This window comes from Hetaerina americana, unplaced genomic scaffold (genome assembly GCF_022747635.1).
Source record: "Hetaerina americana unplaced genomic scaffold, ioHetAmer1.1.p SCAF_56, whole genome shotgun sequence".
NCBI classification, from domain to species: domain Eukaryota; kingdom Metazoa; phylum Arthropoda; class Insecta; order Odonata; family Calopterygidae; genus Hetaerina; species Hetaerina americana.
The window spans coordinates 1,186,493-1,204,679 of NW_027287161.1; the positions used below are offsets into that span (position 1 = coordinate 1,186,493).

Here is an 18,187-nt window from a genome sequence, read left to right on the forward strand (position 1 = left end):
CCTCAGATCCTTTCCCCTTAATCTTTATTCTGTCTACAGACTCATTACTGGTCAAGTCAGTTCAATGCTTCTACGTTCCATTTCCTAGTCCGCCTTTCTTGTCTTATCTTTTTGAATCGTACGCGTAGCTCCAATTCGGCAATCAATCCAACTTCGTGAGGATCCCAGAGTATACTTGCAGCATATTCTAAATGAAGCCTAACCAGCGAAAGATAACATTTCTTTTTGGCCTTTCATCTCATTTAACCAGTACTCTTCTGTAATCCTAGTTTTTTATTAATCAGTAATCCTATATTTTTGTTAGCTTGTCCGCATATTCCCCGTATGTGTTTCAGGCAGAATAGGTCTTGAGTGAGAGTTACGCCGAAGTATTTAGGCGAGCCCGCACATTACGTTTCGGTGTTCCTAATGCAATAGGCGTTCGTTCGGGTGGTCTACCAGCTACTTCTTAAATATTATTTCTAGCTACAGCGCAATTTACGAAGCTATATCCTTAAATATACTCGCGGATATTTCATCGAGTCCGGAGGATTTATTAGGCGTAATATTTGTCAGCAAACGTTCTATTCCATTACTACCTTGATCAAAAAGTTCCCGGAATAACCACCGTGTGGCGCTCCCATCGTTCCGATTTGAGTTCTGTTTTTTTGTTAAATTGGTACATCTGTTGTTGATATTCCCTTTAAATCTTAGTGTCATAACTTGACATTTGAAAAAGTTACGGTCGGTTTTCGGTATGTCCATCAGTGCTTCCTGCGATTTTTCCATTACTTCCTCTCGGCTGCTAAAACGCGTTCCCCGTAATGGTTTTTTAACTCGATTGAACAGAAAGAAGTCACAGGGAGCCAAATCAGGTGAATTCGGTGGCTGTTGGATGGTATTTGTTGCATTTTTCGTCAAAAAATTACGAATAATGATAGCACTGTGCGACGGTGCGTTATCATGGTGCAAAATCCACGAGTTTTCTGCCCACATTTCTGGTCTCTTTCGGCGAATTGCTTCACGCAAACGTCTCATAACGCCCAAATAATACTCTTTGTTTACTGTCTGGCCTTCTGGCAAAAATTCATGATGCACTACACCGTTGTAATCCATGAAAACCGTCAGCATTGCCTTCTTTTTTGACTGAAAACGACGTGGTTTTTTTGGTCTCGGCTCATTTGGTGAACGCCATTCACTTGCCTGATGTCTGGATTGCGTGTCGTACTCATAAACCCACGTCTCGTCTCCAGTAATGATCCTTTTGATGAATGTGGGATCGGATTCAGCCTCGCAAATCATGTCTTTTGCGACGTCAACACGGTCTCTTTTTTGCATGAAATTGAGGTCTTTTGGCACCAACTTTGCTGCTACACGACGGAAACCCAAATCATTAACCACAATGTCTTGGGCGGATCCATAGGCAATGTTCAAGTCCTCCGCTATTTCTCTGATGGTTAATTTGCGGTTATTGACCAACATTTCTTTTACTTTATCAATTTTTTCACCGACTTTCGATGTCGATGGTCTGCCACTGCGTTCATCATCTTCGATTGACTCACGACCACTTCTGAACCGCTCGTGCCACTGGTAAACGACCGTTTTTTTTAGAGAATCGTTGCCGAAACACTTTTCCAACATTTCCAACGTCCGTGCGCCACTAAATCCGTTTTTTACGCAAAATTTAATACAAGTTCGTTGTTGCAAATTTAAATCCATTTCTGAAATTGTAAAAAATCGCCAACACACACAGAGATAGATGTACTCTTGGCTACGTAACTTTTGCAAATGTCAAGTTATGACACTAAGATTTAAAGGGAATATCAACAACAGATGTACCAATTTAACAAAAAAAACAGAACTCAAATCGGAACGATGGGAGCGCCACACGGTGGTTATTCCGGGAACTTTTTGATCAAGGTAGTATATGCTATTTCAATTTTGGGCATCGGTTGACCGGCATGATTTGGTTAGCTATCGGAGCCATTCAATGAGACATTGGCGAAGATGTTTTGAAAGAAGGAATTTAATAAGTTAACGTTTTCCTTAGGAATTTAATAACTTAGCCTTTCTTTGGGATAATAGAAATGTCTGAATCCTGGTCTCTGATGTGAATGCTGAATATCACAGAGACAGAGAAAAGGATAATTTAGGAGTACATAGAAGTGTAGATAAGGAAAAGAAAATTTGGATCAAGAACAGGGAAAGGATGAATCTGATTGGACTCACTTTGAGACGAAATGTAAAAGTTGGCACTATTTTAGAAGGGAATACATGAAAGAGTCTCAAAGAATGGCTAGGAACAAGCAAAGTCGTCAAGAGAGAATGGATGCAGGACGAAATACCAAAATACACGGGCAACAATAAAAAGAGGTTTTCGTGAAAGAAGAACGGAGCGTTGCATTAAATTACTCTTCGGAATGAGTTACCCTCTCCACTTAGAATTTAAGTCATCTGTTTATCCTATTTTTGATGTTTGAGTGCCTGTATGCATAGCTTTTAAAATCTTAGCCGCACATTGTGTACGCCTTAGTCAGAATGAAAATTACTGAAACATTATAGAGGACAGAATGAAAATCAAAGATTAAATAAACTATGACACTAACCTTGATGGCAAACTTTTTCCCTTGTTTTCTCCACCATATGTTATAGCATCCATTGCAGTTCCAACTCGGCAGCGTTTTTCCTCTCCCGGATCCACAATGGCAATAGCATCACTGACTGTATATGTATTTTCCTTCCTCTTTGCGTACCAGTCCCTTGCACGGTGAAATAAATTATATCATAGTACAACCCCAGCATAGAATAACTCCTTCAAATGGCTGCGTTTTGATTTTACGCATGATTACGGTATTTGAACGCCTGAATACATCGACGTTTCCAAGCTAGATGAAACCAGATTGTTTCGACTATTTTCCCTCTTACATTTAAGATTTATCTTTCAATAAATAACTTTGAAACCACGGGTTATGCAAGGTCAAAAAAATAGGCTCTCTTAAACAAATTTCCACCACACTGCCCTGCCTTTCTCACTTCTTACGCCTCTGTCGTTCATCCCTGGACTTCTGTCTAGAGCTTCTTTCATTTCTTGTCTTTCCTCTATTCGGACACATCCGCCCGCGGCCTTCTCGATTCCACCCCCCCCCCATCCAATCAAACAATAAGTTTCCTTTGTATGCCTCTTTGAAACTCAATTCTCATCAAGCCTTTCAACAGGCCCAAACCTGCATAGCTCACCTCTTTCATCGCGCATACTTTAAAATCCATCGATGCCTGTGTACCTGCGAGAATGTGTCACGATATCATTGCAGTCGTAACACGAGAACCAAGGAGAAATGGTTTAGATAACAGGAGTGATTATTTTTTCCATTCAAAATGCATCAAGAAGTCTAACAATTCAATATGTCATAAGTGAAAGCATGGTAACGACTTCTTTACTGTTTTGATATTGTAGACAATGTTTAACCAACATTGTTTTTGACTCTCGTGAGAGAAATCGGTCCTTTGAACCAAGGAAAATGAAATGAGTTGGAATTGAGAATTGGCGAGTGCGACGACATACAGGTACGAGTATGTAATAGTTTGACATATTCTGTCAATACATCTGCAGGGGCTATAAATAGTTATGATGAAATTCCTCTTTTCTGTAGCACGTACAATTCTTTTTTTTTGTTTTTAAGGTAGTAATTCTTTATTTTCCATTTGGATTTAAAACGAATCCATCTATTTTCGTAAAATCGGTTGAAATTTTTGATCAGGCAATTTCTTCTCTCAGTTCAGAATTGCTGTCATCTTAGGGACTTTGACTCCACGTAGCATCAGTATTCAGTTTCTTTCTTTTCGTTTCACCAGTTATATCGAAATATGCTCGTTACTCTTTTCATTTTCCAAGCATTTTGCGAATCTAAATTTACTGCATAATTCTGCTTGTTCTAATGTTTCATTTTTTTTAGCCGACACAATTTTATAAATCAAACGAAAGCCCAAAACAGTGTAACCCGTGCGTACTGCCATTCAGGGAGTTCAGCGCTATGAACATCCAAAGAATGACACGGTTTTTTCAACATTCTCTCGCTACGCTCGCTACAGCATGGTAGTAGGATCTCACTGACAGTCAAAACGGATCATGCCTTTTAAGTACGTGAAATGTTATATCCTCTTATTTTAAATCGAGGTGCAGGCGGCTTTGTGGTGTAGATATGATAAATGCAAAGATCAAAACTTTTATGCCCATATACTGAGGAGACTAAACCCTTAAACGTTCGATGAATATTTATATGTAGTAATGCAAACAGTCAAAGGACATGTACGAGAATGGAAAGCAGGCATTTGCAACTATAGATGGCGGAGTCCCTCAGGTGGCAATGTGAATCACTAGAACTAACATCAATGCACTTTAGAGATATAATATTTTGTTACAAATGCTATTGAGATACCGGTTGTGTTTTACAGTACTTTCAGCAAACTATGAAAACACGCTTCGAACGAAATGTATCCATCCTAATATTGGAATGTAGCCGTAATATTGGTGTGCGTTTGGATGGCGCTCAATCACACACGTCCTTTTGGTTTGCGGGACTTTGTGTGGATGCAGATAGCTGAGGATGTTTTTCTCGATTACGATTCTATCATGGCAGATAAAGAGAGCGAGGGAAACAAGTTTTTTCGCATCGATGTCATTCGACGCGCCATCCGCTTACAGTTCATATTGCATCAGGTCTTCCCAATTCTGCTCGTGAAACTCCTCCAGACGAAATTTCTCTCCACTCCGAAGGACGGAAAGCGCAGTTCCTCCCATTCGAGAAAATATAAGTACTGCGACTCGGAGAAGAGAAATCCCTCCCGAGAGTCTCCAGTCTCGGTTCCTTCCCTGGGTGGTCCTCCTTCCCCTTCGGGGGTGGGCAGCCGCCCCCGCGACGGGACCCCACACTCTCCGCCGCCATTGGATGAGGTCAGCACGAAAGCTGATCTAAGCGCGACGAGGGAAGACCGAGGGGACTGACTCTCGAGGGCTGAAGGGAGGCGGATCTGGCGAGGAGATAATTCAGGCGCGGAGGGTTGCCGTGGGAAGGGAGGAATAAAAGGCGCCCCCCCGCTGCATTCTAGTATACGGGGTCTGTCCAATATATACGTGAACTGAGGCCATAAAAACTTTATTTTGCAAAATTTAGTCCACATCGATTTTGTCCCCTTCAAAGTACTCTCCATTCATTGCTATGGATTTATTCCATCTCCCATTTCGTTGTTTAAAGCACCATTGGGTGTCCTCGAAAGGAAGGATTTTTGGTTTTCTCGTCGTTTCTTGCTTTATTGTGTTCACATCTACCCAGTGATTGCCCTTCATCACATTTCCGCATTTTAGGAACAGGAAACAGTCGCAGGGGGGGGCGAGATCTGGCGAATGAGGAGGATGATCATAGATGGTGATTGAATTTTTTGCCAGAAACTGGCGAACAATCAATGCTGAATGTGCAGGTGCATTGTCATGGTGAAGGATCCATCCATGGCCTTGAGTCAAATTTGGTGGCACCCGACGCACGCGATCTCTCAAACGCTTGAGAACTATAAGGTGGAACGCAGCATTTACGGTAAGGACAAGGGACCACACACGATCAATGTTGTCGTGAACACAGGTGATTGAAGGTCGTCCCGGCCTTGCATCATCCGTGGTGTCTTTTCGGGCATCTTCAAAATGCTAAATCCACTTGAAAACGGATGTTTTCTTCAGAGTATTATTACCGTGAACGGCTTTCAACATTTCAGTAATTTCTTGATAACCTTTACCGTACTTCACCGAAAACTTGATGTTCATTCGTTGCTCCGTGATTTCGTCAATTTCTATTTTAGACAAGCAGTAAAAACAAGGACAACAGAAGAGACTGACAGACAGGACAGACAGGACAAGACAGACAGGACAGGACAGACAGGACACACAGGAGAGACAGGAAAAGGTTTTTACAGGAGAAGCAGGAAAAACTGAATTCCATCTTCGTGCCCGCCTGCTCCTTTTGCACCTCTTTTCATCGTGCCGCTTACATCTTTGGCAATTATTAAAGCTGCAGCGACCTCATCGCGTCAGCTCGTTACCATGGCGACCGCCCCGTCGCCATGCGTTTCCCGTCCCGGTTCTCCCGTGGACAATGAGGGGTTCATTACACCGCGGCGCCAAGCCAAGTTGATAGCTCCACTATTCAAGCGTCCATTTACATCGCTTACAGACGCCACCCTCAAGCGTGCACGCACCTCTGCGGACGCGTTTATCCCGACGCCGACGTCAAATGCTTTCGCGGTCCTCGCCCCAGCGACCGATTCATCCGAACCGGTCCCAGCGGCCATGGAGGAAGATCCAGCTTCCTCCCAGGGAGTCAACCCCGAACCATCAACTGCTCGCCCCAGCCGTGCCAAGCGCCCCCCTCCTCTCGTCGTTTACGACGTTGAGGACGTGCGCGCCTTTCGCGATTTGATCCGTTCAGCTGTAACGGATCAATCGTTCACCGTGTCATATGGGGAGTCATCGGCGCGCGTGCAGACACGTAACATCGAGGACTTTCACTCCTTGAGAAAGGCCCTCTCAGAGGCGGACGCCCAAATGTCGACTTGGGGAGTCGGGGAGGAGAAGACCACGGCATTTACTTTCCGTGGCCTTTCATCGCGCCACCAGGTGAATGACCTGCTTGAAGATCTTCGCGACATCGGTGTCGATGCGCGTCGGGCTCGCCAGCTGACTTCCGAAGGGAAGCCGATCGGCGTTTTCGTCGTAAACATCGCATCCAACAACAAATGGCCGATATCGTCCATTAAGGCGCTCCGCAGCGTTGGGAACAACGTAGTGTCGGTCCGCCTTTACGTTTATCGGGACCCGCAGCTTTGCCACCGTTGCTCGCGTTTCGGCCACGGCAGTTTCTTCTGCTCGGCATCCCCCCCCTGCCCACTATGTTCCGGAGCTCACCACTTGGAGGATTGTGCGCGGAACGGCGAGGAGAAATGCCCAAGCTGCAACGGAGCGCACTCGGCTTTCTCTCCGCAATGCCCAAAATGGATAGCGGAGAAGGAGAGGCGTGCTGAAAAGCCGTCTCAAAAACGCCGCGGACGAGGACCAGCTGCAGCCCCTTACACCAGGGCACCGACATCCCATGCGCCAACCAACACGTTTCCTGTTGCCTCTTTGGGCACCAGAAACCAGAAACGCGTGGAAAGGCGCAGACGCATCCCGCGGATCAGCTCCTCAGCGTCCAACTCCACGTACGCGCCTGGGAACACAATTCCCAGTCCTCCCGGTTCCTGCAGCGAGCACCACTGAAACGGCCGCGTCGCTCATGGTCCCCCTGAGAGACTGGAAACGCCAGCAGAGGACGGCGGCTTCCCAGCCTTCGGTCCTTTTAGGGGCCACATCCACTTCGGCCGCCGCTGAGTCGGACGTCGCCGCAGAGGAGAATCCCCTTCTCAGCGTTCTCGGAACGCTGGCCACCATCTCCGCTGCGCTGCAGACGCAGCTCCAGGTCCTCTCGGCAACGCTGCAGCAGCTGCCGGCTCTTCTTGCGATCCATCATGGATAATACGCTTCCAAGACGACGTAACATCGTCATTGCGTCTTGGAATGCCGGAGGCGCCGTCGCAAGGAAGACGCCGGAGCTACTCGCATTTCTGTCTCGACAGAAATGCGAAATAGCGCTGCTTCAAGAAACATTCCTAAAGCCGAGGAATAGATGGACGGTTCCGGGCTTCAGGATTTTCCGAGATGACCGGACGGGAAAAGGAGGAGGGACTGCGATCCTGGTCGCCGATCATCTGCGTGCGCAACGATTGACGCTGCCGACGTTTCAATCGACGGAAGCCACTGCCATCGAGCTGGAATGCGGTGAAGGTCCTCTTCGCCTCGCTTCGCTATACATTCCACCAAAGGCGACGTTTCGCTCAGTAGAACTCGCGGCAATATTCGCGGGATCCGTTTCCATTATAGCCGCGGGGGATTTGAACGCGAAACATCCCAACTGGCACTCCAAGACGGGAAACCCGCGAGGACTTCGCCTGCAGCAGTGGACTTCCGCTGAACGACTCGACGTCATCGGTCCACGTACGCCGACTCATTTCGCGACCTGCGGATCGAGCGACGTACTGGACATCGCTGTGCACGCAAGGCTGCCAACGGCGCTGTCTGCGAGAGCCATCTACGCCCTGGACAGCGATCATCTTCCTGTTCTCCTCCAGCTCGCGAGACGGCCTTTAGAAACTCCACCGAGAACCATTCGCGACTTCGCTGCTGCGGACTGGACTCTTTTTCGGGACCGGGTCACCGACCGAATCAATGCCATTCCGCTTCCTCCGTCTCTCAGTTCTCCCGAGGAAATCGACCGTCAGGTCGATTTTTTGACGGAAACTGTGCAGGCGGCGTCTGCAGCTGCGATCCCCGAACGTCCCGCTCGTGAATGGAATCACCTGGCGCTGCCACGATCCATTCGCGACAAGATCCGGGACAAGAACCGGCTCCGTCGTCAGTTCCAGCGCTCTCGCTGCCCAGCCGACAAAGCGATTCTCAACGGCAGTCAGCGTCTCATCAGGGAGGAGATTGCGGCCTTCAGGACAGCCACCTGGGAGAAAAAGGTTTCATCTCTTTCCCCGGAGGATGGTTCGGTCTGGAGGCTCACAAGAAGCCTTCGAGGAGAGCCGCGAGAAGAGGCGCCGCTGCGTACCGCTACCGGGATCCTGAAGACACCAGAGGAGAAAGCTACGGGGATGGCAGACCACTTGGAGGAAGTGTCCTCTCCTTCCGAAGGAGATGAAAGCCAGGAGGACCCTCTCCGCTCGCCAGTTCTTCCGCCAAGATCGCCCAGCCGCGTACGCGACCGCGAAGAGATGCCGCCAATCGTCGACGAGGAGGACCTTCGAGGGGCCATAAAAACTCTGAAACCTCGAAAGGCGCCGGGACCGGACGACATTGCGAACGCTGTGATCGCCAAAATGCCGATTTCTCTCGCCTCTCTACTAATTTGCATCTTCAATGCGTGTCTCGCCATCGGACATTTCCCAACCCGGTGGAAGGAGGCACGCGTTGTGTGCATCCCAAAGGCGGGGAAATCGCCATTGCCGGCGAATTTCCGTCCGATCTCCTTGCTCGACGGCCTGGGAAAGCTGTTTGAGCGAATCCTCCTGCACCACCTAACTGAAATCACCGAGGAACTGAACATCCTTCCGAAGCATCAATTCGGCTTTCGCAGCGAGCACTCTACGACGCATCAGGTCGCGCGCTTGCTGAACTTCGTCACAGAAGGTTTCAACCGACGGCATTCCACCGTCGGCGCCTTCTTTGACGTCAGCAAGGCGTTCGATCGGGTGTGGCACGAGGGTCTCCTGTGGAAGCTGAATTGCTTCGGATTTCCTCGCTGGTGGACAGCGATAGCGGCATCTTGGCTACGAGATCGAACCTTCCGAGTCAGCTGGGGACAAGCGGCATCAGAGAAGCGGCAAATTCGTGCAGGCGTCCCGCAAGGGAGTTTGCTCTCGCCGCTTCTCTTCAACATCTACTCGGCGGACATCCCATCGGACTTCGGTAGCAACGTTCTCGTCGCCACATACGCGGACGACACGGCGATCTTGGCGAGATCAACACGACAACAGATGGCGGCGCGATACCTGCAGAGGGCGGTCGACGATCTGATCAGCTGGTATTCCCGCTGGAGATTCGGCGTGAACGAGGACAAGACGCAGGCGATCGTCTTCTCCAAGAGGCCGATGGAGCCCGGCGAAATTCTCGTCGGCGCGACTGAAGTCCCTTGGAAGAAGACGGTATTATACCTCGGCGTTGTCCTCGACAAGCGGCTCTCCATGCGGCACCACGTGAAGTGGGCATCCGGCATCTCCGCATCCCGGCGGCAGCAACTCTCCCCTATTCTTTGCAGTCCTTACCTCCCGCTTCGCAGGAGACTCCATCTGGTCGAAGCTGTGCTTCGGCCAACTCTGACATATGCCGCTCCCGCGTGGTGTGGCATTATGTGTGAAGCTGCGAAGAATAGGCTGCACACGACGGACAGGTCCAACCTACGAGCAGCATTGCAACTAGGGTGGACCCCAAGCAACGAGGCACTCCAACAACTCTCGGGCGTGATCCCGCTGGAGGCCGCACTTCGGGAGCGAGCGCAGACGTTTCAGAGGAAAGCAGCATCCTCATCCCATGGCGAAATCCACGGCATCACTGAGGTAGTGGTTTTCCCATGGGATAAAAATCCCCGGCCTTTAGCAGCGACAGGGAGAGCAGAAGACCAGCCGCCTGCCAAACGGCGAAAACGCTTCGGCCATTTCGGGGCCATTAGCTCCGAAATGGTACGATAGCGGAGGGGTCCTTCGGGACTTCGCTTTTTCCGAACTGAACATCGCTGAGGAGCAGAGATGCTGGGCAGCGAAGGAGCCGGCCGTTGAGGAGCCGGACGACCACGAAGCCAGGACAACAGAAACTAACATAACTGGCACCATACGCACAGCTCGACGATCCGCCAAGCACAGACGGCTCATTGGGTTTTAGGAAACTAGCGCCGCTAGTGGGCGGGACTATAGTCCGTGTCATGGCCGACAGATTGCACCAGTTCGCGTATTTATCGAACGTACTACCGATTCTCCTTAGTGTTTCGTGGTGCATGCACATTCGTTTTCGTCCGTCAGTTACTCACGGAATCTAATTACGTAGAGACAATAAGGGTACGCAAGAATCGAGGAATCTTCTGAACAACTACGAGGGTGGTTCAACGCAGAGCGATGATAAAAATGTGTACTATGGGTAATCTACCTCTAGCTTCAATCTGTAATTTTACCTTCGCTCTGCGAGGGAGTCCCAGCCTAGCTGCTCTAATTAATATTTTGGATGCGCTACTAAGTCCATCATAACAACGTTTTACAAATCTAGCTCCTCTACGCTGCACGCGATACAATTCGGCAATCAATTCAACTTCGTGAGGATCCCATTATATACTCGCAGAATATTCTAAATGAGGCCTAACCAGCGACAGATAACATTTTTACCTTTTCGTCACGTTTACCAAGCACTCTTCTCATAAATCCCATTTTTTTGTAATTTGCCCACATAGTCCCCGTATGTGTTTCACCCAGCAGAGATCGTGAGTGAGGATTAACACCTAGGTATTTAATTGAGTCTATAGATGCCATTTCGGTTTTCCCAATGCAGTAGGCGTTCTGAAGGGTATTTCTCTTTTTCCGAAAATTTATGACTACGCACTTTTTTAAGTTTAATTCTAATTGCCAAGTGTCGCACCAGCGTTGTATAGCTATACAGCATTAAGTTCATCTGAGCTGCAGCTGCAGTGTGCTCAGGATCACGGATATCGCGGTAAACCACTTCAACGTCCGCAAATAAACGTATCTTACTTGTGACTACGGAGTAAATGTCACTAACGTAAAGTAGGAATAGCAGAGGTCCGATGACACTTCCCTGGGGAACACCTGAAGTAACTTCTACTGCATTTGTGCCAACTCCATCTATCACTACTCTTTGTACCCGGCCATTCAAAAAGTCTTTAATCGAACCCAGGAGACATTTTAATCTATGCCATAAGCTTCTAGCTTTGCGAGCAGTTTAGTATGAGGTTACTTTCGGAAGGCTTTCTTAAAATCTAGAAAAATGGCGTCCACTGGTACATTTCTCTCTCCCGAAATAAGAATATCATGAACAAAAAGCGCAAGTTGTCACTCGCAGAATCTTCCTTTTCGGAAACCATGCTGATTGTTCAGCAATAACTTCTGATTATCGATGTTTCTTTCGCTCGAACCAGCAACTATTTGTTCGGTAACCTTGCACGAAATGGATGTGAGGGAAATACTTCGGTAATTACTCGGTTCCTCCTCGTCTCCGTTTTTAAATATTGGTGTGACATCTTCCAAGCCGCTTTCCAATCTTGAGTAACCTTGTGATACACCAGCGACTTCTTAAATATCATTTCTATATACGGGGCAATTTCAGAAGCTATATCCTTAAATATACCAGCGCGTATTTCATCGGGCCCGGAGAATTCATTAGGCTTAATTTTTTTCAGCAAACGTTCTAATCCATTATATGAGATTTCAATTTTGGGCACTGGATGAAAGGCACGATTTGGTAAGCTATCGGGGGTATTCTGAGGGATATTAGGGAAGACGATTTTAAAGAAGGAATTTAATAAGTAAGTCTATTCCAAACTGCTGGTTACTCTTTCGGCTTCATTATTTTTGAGTGAATTAACAGTTGACTTATTTCCCTTAAACCTCTCTGACGCATGACCAAAATGCTTTTGGATTCCCTTTCAAATTTTCCGTCAACATTTTCCTTTTGAATTCCCTTAACGCTTTCCGAAATTCATTCTTGGCATTCGCCCTAGATATCTCAGTAATATTATTTAGGGCAGGCAACCGACTGCTGAGGTCATTTGCGCCATTAGGAATGAACAGGAAAGGATGAAGGGTGGAGAGAAACCCGGCGTCGGCATTAGCCTACTCTTTACGAAAGGCGCCATGGTGTCCCCAGTTGAACATCCCATCCGATGGACGGCGTACACACTCAAAGAGCGTCAGATGGGCTTGTGCCGCCGCAGCGACCTTCAAGTTGATCCTTAAGACTGGGATCCACAAGCTCGGACTCGTGACTCTTTCTGTAGATTAAATCATGTAAGTGTCTTTGTGAAAAGACTCGTGTGTGTCCTGAACAATTCCCAATTAGAAATCGCGCACTGTATCGCCTGAGGTCAACGCATAGGCATAAAACATCCTCGGCTTCTCATTACGTAGTTCGACTCAACACATTCTCTGTCTCTGCGACACCCCACGCCCCCCCGTCACGCACTTGCGACGACTTGGGGGTATTTTGTATGCATACCTCAATATACGGTGCAATTTCCGACGCTGGCTCCGGTTTTTGGTAACTGGTATTTGATCGGGCCCGGAAGATCTTTTCCGGGTTAATCCTTTTCATATGATGTTCTGTTCGGCAGCGTGGAGTACCCATTTCGGCTGTAAGAAGTGCAAGGTGAGATGATCGGAGATATTCAGTGAGGATTGGGCGTCAACGCTTAGAAACGGGAATTCGGCAATTTTGAATTACCTGAATTATAAGTTACTCTTTCACCGTTATCGTTTTAGTCAATCAGGTGAGAAAGTTTCTTGCAATCTCCTACTTCTTGCAATACTTCCAGCAACCGATGTTATTCTCTAATTAAGAATTCCGAAGGATCCCAAACACTCAACGTGAGAAATAAAACAGTTTCTGGCGACACTTGGTGGAAATTCTTCATATTGAACTTTTAAGTTCAATTCAACGTGAGGATTAACAAGCGAGAATCAGCATATCCCGCTTCCTTTTTTATTTGAAAATGTCCGTACTACTCGTTTCATGAACCCTAGTTCCTTGATGTAGCTCCGACACGTGGCTAATGCTTCCCCTCTCTTTAAGGTTTGATGATAGCGTAAACCTTAGGTACGTATTTACGAATCCCTCTGTATCTCATTTCTGCTCTTCTGAGTCTTTTCGAGTAAGGGTTCGAATCCCAGTCAAGGCGAATGATTTTTCACTCTGAAATTGTTGAATTAAGAATGGGGTAGTTCACCCGAATGCCAATACATTCGCACTCGTGTTCATTCAAGACTTCAACATTCGAATGTCGAGCTGCTTATTAAATCGGGAGACGCCTCTTTCGATCACGCCTACTTTGAATCAGATAATTAGGCAGTTTAACTAACACACTCTAGGGATAAAACGGTGTCTAGAATTTGAAGAGAATATTTCCCATTTCACTCACGCTAAATCTGCGATACTTGGGGTCACCAACTCAAATAACACCTGCTTGAATTAATTGATATACAGCGTAGAAAAACAAGTAATAATTAACACTTAACGAGCAACTCACCGACTATTTGCTTTTTTCTCGCTGTTATCCGTCAATAATTTGTTATGCTAAAACCGAAAACTTCCCTTATATTTTTAGTGGGGTAAATATTTTGGATGGTTAAAGAAGTTTTGGAGGCGGGGTAAGCCCACAGATAGCGTGTCTGCCTGTGGAGCCGAAGGTCGTTGGTTCGAGTCCCTTGACCGGCAGCTTATTAATAGGTTTTTCGCAACGAGGCAACCACACTTTAACAGAAAAACCACAATAATGGTATTTCGGAACGAGACAACGGGAACAATGACTCCAAAACTCATGGTGAAATGCAGCAGTTTGACCATTAGGCACTGGTGGCGCAGATCTAGAGGGTTCCGCGGCTACAAACCATCTACTACGATGCTGGAGAGAAACACAAGTATACACTGCCTAAAGATATTACTCGCCTATGAGTCTTTCCTATGTCTTTTAATTTTTAAGTCTCTTGATAGCATTAAGCCGCCTCACGGCCCGACGGGTCTTTTCCTCCGTCCTCAAATGTTATTTCCGTATCATTTTATCTACTTCGCGGTCTTGCTACCACCCTCTTCCTCATGCCCAAGTGTTATTTCCCGCTGTGGGAAATGGGCGCTCCTTGCCTCCGTTTCATTTTTGTACCGCTCTACAGGGTTCGTCCGGAAAATAAGTGTACTGATTTTTTCCCGCCGCTCCAGGCGCGCCCAGCACCGCTCTGACGGGCTGCGATTGGAGGGGGGTATGTTGGCAAGCGACGCTGAAAAAGACAGTCGGCTCTGAGCTGTGGTGTAGTGAGGAGCTCTGTTAACGCGAACCTCCACGCTCGACCCACGTCACGGAACGCGATGCCGAAGTTTTTGGAGCAGCGTTATTCCATCAAATTTGCGGTAAAGCTTGGGAAATCGTCTACCGAAACTGTCGGTATGATTAACCAGGCTTACGGGGAGTCAGCCATGTCCAGAAACATGATCTTTCGGTGGCACAAGATGTTCGTGGAGGGCAGAGAAGAGGTCGACGACGAACCACGGCCTGGACGCTTATCAACGACACTCACCGACGAAAATGTGCGAAAAGTTCGCGATGTACTGAACTCTGATCTTCGTCTTAGTGTTCGGATGATAGCAGAGCAGTGTAATGTGCCAAAAACAATAGTGCACGATATTATAAGGGAGCAATTACAGATGCGAAAAATTTGTGCAAAGTTGGTGCCGAAAGTGCTCTGTGATGATCAAAGACTCAATCGTTTGGAAATCGCGACACAACTTGCGGATCACTGCAAAAATGATCCACATTTTTTAGAGAACGTTGTTTCTGGTGACGAGACGTGGGTCTTTGAGTACGACCCGGAGTCGAAGTTACAAAGTGCGCAGTGGCACACCCCATCATCACCCCGTCAAAAGAAAGCTCGCATGAGCAAATCTCGGATCAAGGCGATGCTCATTGTCTTTTTTGACAAAAGGGGAGTCGTCCACTACGAATTTATACCTGAACGACAAACTGTAAATGCTGCATTTTACGTCCAAGTGCTCGACAGGCTTCGAAAACGAGTCGCCCGCGTCCGGCCAGCGATCAAAAACATCTGGCGGCTGCATCACGACAATGCGCCGTCTCACACCGCGCTTGTCGTGTCGGACTTCTTGGCCAAGCACGGCGTGGCAACGCTGCCGCACAGCCCGGACTTGGCACCACCGGACTTCTTTCTGTTCCCGAAGATAAAGAGGAGTTTGAAAGGAAGGCGATACGGGACTTTGGACGCCGTCAAAGAGGCCGTGACGACGTGTCTTCGAGATGTTCCCGATGATGCCTTCGCGGGAGCGTTCCAGGAATGGGAACGCCGCTGGAACAAGTGTATCGACTCACAAGGGTCCTATTTAGAGGAATATTAGCTTAAGATATGTAAAAGTGTAATAATTTTTTTTTCCTGAGCTCAGTACACTTATTTTCCGGACGAACCCTGTATGTTCATAGTGTCGGTGGGCAGATAACTGTTACTGACTTTCTTATTTGTACTTCTTTGTAAGAAGCCGTACCTCGTCGGCTTTTCTTACTTGTTAGGTTAATATTTCATATTTTATACCTATTTTTAAGTTTCTTCTTCTCGCAAACCACAGTTTCACTTTAGCCATGTTTCTTTCTTCAATTCCATGCGTTTCTTGAGTTCAATGATCGGTTAAGGTGAGACTTCACTCACCGGGACGGTTTATACTTGCCCGTTGGGGGAGTCGATGAACATTTCGAGACCGAGTAGTGGGTCGGCCCGGCATCAGCTGCGGGCGAGAGTGAAGTTCACGGTATCGGCCGCAGTACTGCGATGTGGAAGGCTACGGGAACCACCCCATTATTCTCCCTAGAATATGCCGCCTTGCCTCGCATTCAAATATGGCAGAATGGGAACAAATGTGCTGTAGTAAAGCAAGGATTGACACACTTAAAAAAAATGGAGTTATAATATACCTTTCGATCCAGCATGGGATAACTACTACTGCCACCATAGTGCATTATTCACCTGCTATGAAAGAAACCCGATTTCATAGAAAGGTAATCGGAGGCCTTTAGGAGTTTACTTGTATTTTTGGAGACTCGAAATCAGCCCAAATCATGAGTGCTAATTTTACTCATTGACCAATTTCATACTGCTCGCTTATTCCCTGAAACTACCCGTTCTCGAAGAGGGGAAGGGAGCATGCTCATTACCAATGCAGTCACTCAGTTATGGGTTTCACTCTATCCTCGAGTTTTTCTGATTTTCGCCTTTGCATCATGCAGACTCCTAGTCGTATTCGGAACGATTAGCACTTTAACGATTCGTTTTAATACGTCTTTCCGAGTAATTCAAATGTACTTGAAAATAACATTCATTGCAATCGCATTACAAAACAACGAATGGTACCGAAAATACATTGAATGTACGTATATGACGTCAAACCTATAAATGGGTCGACAACGACTTCCACCGTAATTTATGTAGCACAATTATATTTACGGGGATCGGGATGGTGCGGTACCCAACGTACTGGCTTCCCACCGAGAGGCCCTGGGTTCGAATCCTGTGGGCGGCAGATATTTTTCAGTGCCATCCCTACTAGTGGAAAGCATTTTGAGTGAGTACGCCGTACGTCGGATGGGACGTAAAATTGCAGACCCCTAGGCGACCAACGTTAAGAGTAAGCAAATGCCGACGCCGGGTTTCTCTCCATCCTTTTTTGTATATCCCTCAAGACCGCGTAAATGACATCGGCTGTCGGTCGCATACCCTATACTCTTTACTAATATTTACCGTAATATACGAGCGTTGATGGTGTGTGTTTAAGAAGGCACGTTTGGGTGAAAAAACATCTTCGTAGTATTCCCAGTACGGTTTTCCTGTTTTCAGAAGTGGATCTTCTCCTCAATACCGACGAATCCATGTACACACGCATACATACACTAGACAGGGTATGTCTTACAGGGTTCGTCCGGAAAATAAGTGTACTGACTCCTGGGCTGGGCGCGCCGCTCCCGCTCTGACGGGCTGCGATTGGAGGGGGGTATGTTGGCAAGCGACGCTGAAAAAGGCAGTCGGCTCTGAGCTGTTGTGTAGTGAGGAGCTCTGTTAACGCGAACCTCCACGCTCGACCCACGTCACGGAACGCGATGCCGAAGTTTTTGGAGCAGCGTTATTCCATCAAATTTGCGGTAAAGCTTGGGAAATCGTCTACCGAAACTGTCGGTATGATTAACCAGGCTTACGGGGAGTCAGCCATGTCCAGAAACATGATCTTTCGGTGGCACAAGATGTCCGTGGAGGGCAGAGAAGAGGACGACGACGAGTCTTCGAGAGGTTCCCGATGATGCCTTCGCGGGAGCGTTCCAGGAATGGGAACGCCGCTGGAACAAGTGTATCGACTCACAAGGGTCCTATTTTGAGGAATATTAGCTTAAGATATGTAAAAGTGTAATAAATTCTTTTTCCTGAGCTCAGTACACTTATTTTCCGCACGAACCCTGTACGCTAGCTATGATTTCCATTGCTAACATCCCGTTTTTAAGGCTGCATCAGCTCCAGGAGGAAACAGGAGACACCGAAAACGCTGTTGTTTTGCCGACTAACAAGCACGCACCTGTTTTCGCTCGCTATGGCAACTACGGCGCCGCAGCCTCCGGTGAAAGTTCAGCGTTGGTCATCATGTTCATCTAGGGATTCGCGAACTCGGTTCAGATTGGTTGCGAAGTCTTCAGCGCCGCTAAACCGGATGCCTAAGAACAAGACTTCAGGGTATGTATGCCTTTAATTAAAGAACTTGTATATCCATCACGAAAAATATACTGAGAGAGGTTCTCAAAATTCACAGTCCCAAATT

The 18,187-nt window shown here is 47.3% G+C and overlaps 1 protein-coding gene across 1 annotated transcript; it reads left to right on the forward strand.

Moving 5' to 3' along the window:
* Nucleotides 1-6,067: 6,067 nt before the first annotated feature.
* LOC139694822 (uncharacterized) lies at nt 6,068-7,279 on the forward strand. Its single transcript, XM_071593339.1, has one exon. It carries the CDS (start codon nt 6,068-6,070, stop codon nt 7,277-7,279), a length of 1,212 nt encoding a protein of 403 aa, XP_071449440.1.
* Nucleotides 7,280-18,187: the final 10,908 nt, after the last annotated feature.